The sequence below is a fragment of the Aspergillus affinis genome (assembly GCF_023601865.1).
Source record: "Aspergillus affinis strain CMG 70 chromosome Unknown NODE_36_length_285616_cov_85_140891, whole genome shotgun sequence".
Classification (NCBI taxonomy): domain Eukaryota; kingdom Fungi; phylum Ascomycota; class Eurotiomycetes; order Eurotiales; family Aspergillaceae; genus Aspergillus; species Aspergillus affinis.
In genome coordinates this window covers 278,968-285,616 of record NW_026515817.1, presented here as the reverse complement: position 1 = coordinate 285,616, position 6,649 = coordinate 278,968, and the positions used below count along the sequence as shown (strand labels likewise).

At 48.1% G+C, this 6,649-nt stretch overlaps 1 protein-coding gene across 1 annotated transcript; it reads right to left on the bottom strand.

Moving 5' to 3' along the window:
- Nucleotides 1–4,124: 4,124 nt before the first annotated feature.
- On the bottom strand, nt 4,125–4,967 carry KD926_006711 (uncharacterized protein; the record flags this gene model as incomplete). The annotated part of the gene is made up of 1 exon (XM_053099720.1): nt 4,125–4,967. One exon carries the CDS (start codon nt 4,965–4,967, stop codon nt 4,125–4,127), a length of 843 nt encoding a protein of 280 aa, XP_052956618.1.
- Between the last annotated feature and the right edge of the window lie 1,682 nt (nt 4,968–6,649).

Genomic DNA, 6,649 nt, shown 5'->3' with positions numbered 1-6,649 from the left:
GAAGTCATGTGACGTCTAAATTTGGTTAGATCATTCGCGGTTAGGTTTACGTAAGGGTCGTGGTGACCTGCGTCCTGCACGTTATGCTACTGATGACATAGACAATCCGTGGATCTTTGGAACTGTAGTTCATTCTCATTACAGGTCTCTCATGACGATTTCTTGACTAATCAACCTGATTTCTACCTCTCAGCAGCCCCCAGCCCCTCCGCCTTCTTTCTCGTCCCTGTCTCATCTGGCAAATTTGTGCCGATGAGGTAAGAAGAGAAAACGATGGTTGGGGGGCGGCTCGATGGATGGTCAGACCAGCGAAAGGTCGATGGACAATAAAGGAGAAGCCAGAACGACGGTCAGGAGCGGTTCAATTGCAGGGTCATACCGCCTAAAGGTGGAGAGGCAAGAATCGAGAAGTGAGAAAGAAAGACGGGACTAGTCGATGAGTGTGTCTTACTCGATAGAAATCTGGTTAAAATGACCAGCTCGAAACATAGGTATCAGATTCTTCGAACGGCCAAGTGGGATAGTCATCCGGACGGGAATAGGTAGAGGGTGCTTATACCTAACGTCCAAAGGGTAGCTGGCAAAGCTCGCTGGAAGCACGCCCGTGATGTCAAAATCGACGACTCAGAGATTACTAGACTAGTCAACGGGAAAGTTCCCTCGGTTGATATCACTGTAGTAGCACAATAATGGCTCATCGCTGAAATCCACCGTACCATAATCCATACCGGACCTGGAAAGATCTTGAAGAAGCTATGGAGTTGTAGTTAGCGACAGAACATCCATCCTTGTATATGCGGTGTGCAACTCCACCGCGGCCGCTCCACGGCGATTAGCTTGGTCAGCGCCCTCGCCCGCTCTTCGTCGGATGCAACGTGATCGATATTGATGTACTCCATCACAAGGTACGCCCATGAGCTTTTATTTAGGATCCAGGCATGGTAAAGCTCCGGGATGCGGATGATCGACTGGGAATTTGCTTTTATGTGCGAGTAAAAGAACAGCTGAGCGTGGGCTTCGGCCACTGTAGCATTGTTATACTTGATGAAGACCCCATTCGCAGTAGTGTACGTGAGACAATTATGACCCAAACTTTTCTAGCGGCACAGTTCAATGACTTGTGTTTTAGAGTACAGATCTGGGACGGATGGGTTGAATATTTCCCCATCAGTGACAATCATGTTCCTAGTGATCATAAAGCGTGTGTGGTTGAAGCGAAGCAAACCTTGTATACTGTTGTTTTTTGGCATCATTTCGATAACCATTTTGTAAAGAGTTCACGTGGATGTCAGATTGTGTTCTCAATCATCTCATGGCATAACTAACGATATCCATATGGACAGCTTTTATTCTTTCTCAGGATCTCAGTCCTCGAGTGGAGACACTTTTAAAACTCACCGACCTTATTGGATTCGCAGAAACTTGTGCATGTACAAGGGCCGAACTACTGCAGCAGGATTATAAGGCTAGGAAGAAGTTAGTAGGAGACAAATGTTACCTTCACACGCCTGGAGCAAGCTCGACAGACTAGATTTGACCCAAGAGAACATTTAGATAAGCTCCGGGACCTATCCTCATCATCGACGAGGCCCAAAGAACGTTATTCGGACATTCTCTTCGGGAATGTAACAGGATGTCATAATGTCCCAATTTCCTAAGAAGGCCTAAAGCTCAAATTCTGTCTTTTTTTTTTTTTTTTTTTTTTTTTGGCTGCTACGGGAGCCCGTTGGGTGGTGTTGACAGGGAGCTGGATATTGATATCAGCACTTTTACGTCCACCATCCCCTCATATTGGTCTATTCTTCACCCGATCAAATAATAAATAGATACTGTGTTTTCCGTAGGTAGTTAACTACTCCATAAGTAACAGGTGACTCGTAAGCCATAAGTTAAGCCGTAAGCCCATGTGTAAGCAAAGCAGATCAGGCAGGCCGGAAAAAGAAACAAAAAAAGAACAAAAAAAAAGGAAAAGGGAAGGTAACCCGACCCGAGAACACGACCTCGTGACTTTCGCAGTGGTAAAACCTGCCTAGTTCGGAATTGAATAACTCCGTGATCGCTTGGATTTCCGGCCTGGGAGATCCGAAAGTCGGAAGTCTTAGACTGTTAACATTATTATCTAACTACTCCGTAACTAAGGAGATTGATTAGTTAGTTGGTGATCACTCTTCATCAACTACTCTGCTGATTGATTCGGGTGGTTTGGATGGTGAGTCACATCTACGGAGTACTATGTAGGTGTTTCTTTCCATTTTATGGGTACTCTGGATAGAGACCGTCCACGGTTCTTCGGTATAGAACAAAGAATGGTCAACCCCGGCAATCGGCATACACGGAACACTGTAGTATGTACCTAACGCTCATTATTTAATCCATATTTTTATACAGAGTAGTATTCCATTCCTTCACTCGGCGGAGGTCGGCGGCTTCTCGACCGAGCAGCCGGCAGTACAACCGCAACGCCGGAAAAAGAAGACCCAGATGTGGAGCAGGAACAACGACGGAAGAATTGGGGTTGGGGGATTAGTAGTCAGTTAGTTGGGGACTGGGGATCACGGAATAGAAACAATGCCACCAATGGGGAAGATTGATTGGAGGGAGCATGTTAACGCGTCTTTTTTTTTTTTTTTTTTTTTTTGGATCTTCCCCGTTTGTATGGATACTCCGTAAGTCGATCCTGATCCTGCAGGCTGCCACTCACTGCCAGGCAGGCTGCATAAGCCACAAGTACTGGATACTTCTGAGTAGGTATGCGTACTATTTGCCACATGATCAATTTCTACTCTGCCGGAGTACCTTTCTACTCCGTAGGTCCACTGTCTTCCAGTTTCTAGTTTCTACATCGTTGATTCATTGATTCCGGTTCGGGGGAACATCGTTATGGGGTGGTCCACTATGAGTCGTATCGAGGTTAACTACTCCGCAATAACTACGGAGTATGGAATAATGGAGGAGTCACAGACATAACATAACTTCCCTGTACAGAGTAGTGATAACTACTCTTTCCTTCGATTTCTCTCTCTTTCTCTCTGTGCGTGTGTCCTTATGTAGAAAGAATAATAATAGGTACCCCGTAGTATCCGGAACAGTGAGTGTGGATTGGATCCACTATCCATCTTTCCCCGTCCCGAAAACCGCCCCCTTTAAACTAGGTGGGTTTAACCTAACTGACTATTATCCCGTATTACTAACTACGGAGTATGGTCACGATCACGATCCTTTTTCGGTTTTCGCCTTGTGCAGGCTGCAGACTACGGGGTCAGGTTGAGGTTGTAGGCTGTAGGTCCTGGTCCTATGATGTGCATCCATCCTGCAGTGTAGTTCGTACTTTAACTAATTAACTACTCTGCAGGCTTGAACAAGTACTCAGTATGTACGGGGTGCGGTGCTTACTGCTTACTGCCCATGAAGATGAAGGATGAAAGATGTACCGTGTATGAATAGGAGCATGATGCATGGGGCGCTTCCTTGCTTGGGGGAACTCGGAAATGGAATCCATAGGGGAACATGGCATACTGGGGTCTGGCACACGTATTCCACGACCTAGGTGGCCACTATCAGATGGAGTTGGGCTGATCAGCAGGGTCCTTTTATTCCAATCAGATCATCTCATCGTACGGGGTACATTTGTGGAGGTTGGGGTCGGGGGATATTTGCCAATAAATTGGATTTGAGAATCATTACTGGCGGTGAAGACCAAGTTGGCTTGGTTGGATAGAAATACAAGTGTTAAGTGATGTGTCCTCTGTTCTGTAGAGAAAAAATATGTATAGATAGATGAAATAATAAGGTAGGTAAATTAATACATGGTGAGAAGAGTAAATTTTTCAACAGAGAAAGAAAACACCAATCCATATCCTGTTGATGAACACCGTGGCCAACCAGAAAGAAAAAGTAAGAAAAAGGAAACCAACTGTCCAACCTGCTACCTGCTTGCTTGCTTGCTTGCTTGCTTCACCTATAACACAAAAAAGATTCGTAAACTTCGTAGATGTCGTGATTATTATAATGTGGTTTTTGGTCGGTTTTCTTGGTTTTGCTTGCTTGGAAAAAAAAAAAAAAAGGGGTGTTCTTCGCAATCTATTTTTCAGAAAACTTTTTTCTTTTGTATGTTGACGGGTTGGTTACCCGGAGATTCGGACGGACATGCATTGCCCTTGACTCGACGGCCAGAAGTGCGAAGAGTTCTGAACGGTCTTCTCAATGCAAGAACGGCCCTTTTCGAAGAAAGTACCGTCTGAACTTTTTTTTTCGTCCGACTCGGGCTCGATCTCGATCTCCGGATCGGTGTCGGTGGCCGCCGTCTCGGTCTCAGTATCGGTTTGTGTTTCCGTCTCGGAGTCCGTAGCGGAGTCTTCTGCAGCATCTTTCTCGCCTTCGCCATCGGATTCGGTGTCCGAGTTCACAGGCGTCGTGTTGGCAGAGGCATTCGTTTGTGTCTGCAAATGCGTATGCGGCAGCGGATTCGTCGACGCCGCCATCTCCGACTCGTGTGTCGGCCAGCCCGACGGCGGGATCGTCGTCGTCACTTCATCCAGCAGATCCGCAGATCCAGCCGTCGAGGAGGGCAGCGTCGAGGTCTGCTCGAACGAGACGTGGAAATGGGCCTGGGCCTCCTTATCTTCTTCATCGGCATCCACAGCAACGCTTTGGTCCGCGTCCTGGTTCTTCGAGACGGGCAGCGGCTGATCCGCCACGACCTCCTTGTCGGTCATCTCCTTGACCTCGTCGACGACGGCCTCTTCCTCCTCATCGCTCTCGTCCTCCAGCTCGAACGAGTTGATGCGCGTTGTCATCTCCTTCTGCGCCAACTCCATCGACATCACGTGCAGACGGAAGTGACCCAGACAGCGCCGGATGTCTGGGTCCGGGGCCGTGGCTTCGCGGGCGAGTTTTTGTTTCGACAGCGAGGTGAGCTTGTAGGTGAGGGAGGTTTTGTTGGCGAGAGGAGGGAGACGGGGGTTCATGGTTGCTGGCTTTGTCGTTGTGTTGGTGGGTGGAAGGGTTTGAACGGCCATTCTATGGGAATGGCTGGCACTATTCGGGGTTCACGTCCGCGAGGAAGGTGGTATAGAATTGATCGTCTTTAGATGTATAAGAGACAAGTTATGCGGTTGCTTAATTGATGGACAGAGAATCTAGTATTCCACGACGAAATATGAGGGGTAGATGGAATACGAGGTTGGTCGAGATAATATGGTATGAGGTAGAGAGGGGGTGGTAGATTGTGGCGTTGTGTTGGCGCTCCAGTAGAGGGGCAGCGGGATTATATAGGGAAGGATGATAATAGGAGGAGCAATTAAGTGATGTGTTTAAATTCCTGGAGTAGGAAAGTGTAGGTGTGATTGAAGAAAGGACAAAAAATCCGGGGTTGACTGGCTAAAGAGAAATTCTTAAGTGAAAGGGAGGAGAGAAGAGAAAGGAGGGAAAGGGAGCGAGGGAACGGGGTGAAAAAAAAAAGAGAGGGAGCGAGAAAGTCACGATGCCGAGTCCAGACCCAGACCCAGAGGGCAGCGAACGGAGGACTCAGACTCAGACTCAGACTATGGGCGGTAGTCCCAGTACTGCCAGTAGTCCCTGTCCTTCCACCGTACGCGCTGTCCTTGGCGGATCCCCCAAAACAGCAATCCGGCTGGGAGCACCATCTGATCTGGCAAAGTCTGCAAGCGGATGATCCTTGGGTTCTAGACCGGCGTGGCTGTCTCCCCACCAGTCAACCCGGTGCTGTTTTATTGTCTACGGTTGACTTGATAATTTACCCCCAGATGTGTTTAAAATTCATTTGAACAAGATCCCCTCTCCAGATCTCAACCTACATTGTCCTCCCTCCGAGCTATGGGAATGTCCTCGGCCAGGGTCTCCGACCGGTGGCAACGGCTGAGTCACGGCGAACGCAGCGAAAAACGCAGACGCGGCGGCTCCACTTTAAAAAGAGAATCGAGCAGCTGACCTCGTTGTGGTGGGTCCGGTTGGGTCGGCAGTCCATGGAATGTTCCATGCCGCGCTCTCATTGTCCTCCTGGCTGTGCGTTTGCATTATTGTGATTTTGCAAATTGTCTGATCGCTTGGGGTAGGTGTTCAAGTGACTGGTCACTCTACTATCTCCTGATGTGCTGTACAATTATGGTGATTTGACCTTTATGTTTTACTTCCTAATTTTTCCCTTTCAAATTATGATTCCTTTTTGGTCACGAAAGAATAACCAGGCCAACTTCGGTCGGGGAACCCAAAATAGTTCCGGTGGGAATAATCTAATAGATTATTGATAGACAGGAGTCTGGGTGAAAATAGAACTGAACCCTACACCGGACTAGACACGCCTTAGGTAAGGGACTTTCTTTCATGATTGGTCGTCTTTTGCGGGGATGGTCTCTTCCGGCTTAGCGTGGTCTCGACGGGGAAACGCCATGCCCTGACCGCCCTGACTAAGACAGCGACCTTAATAATCCCCTGTCGCCGGACCGGTTTTTCCTGGCAGGCGGCGGCAGGGGTTCAAGCAGGCTGATGGACGATGGTTCAACAATGTACTTTTAGTATGGCTTCGGCCTTGAGCCTTGAGCCGGATGTTTTTCTGCCATGTCTCGCCATGGATTTCCGTCCATTTTCGACATCCTCAACGAGCACGAAAAAGAATGTCAATCCTGATCTC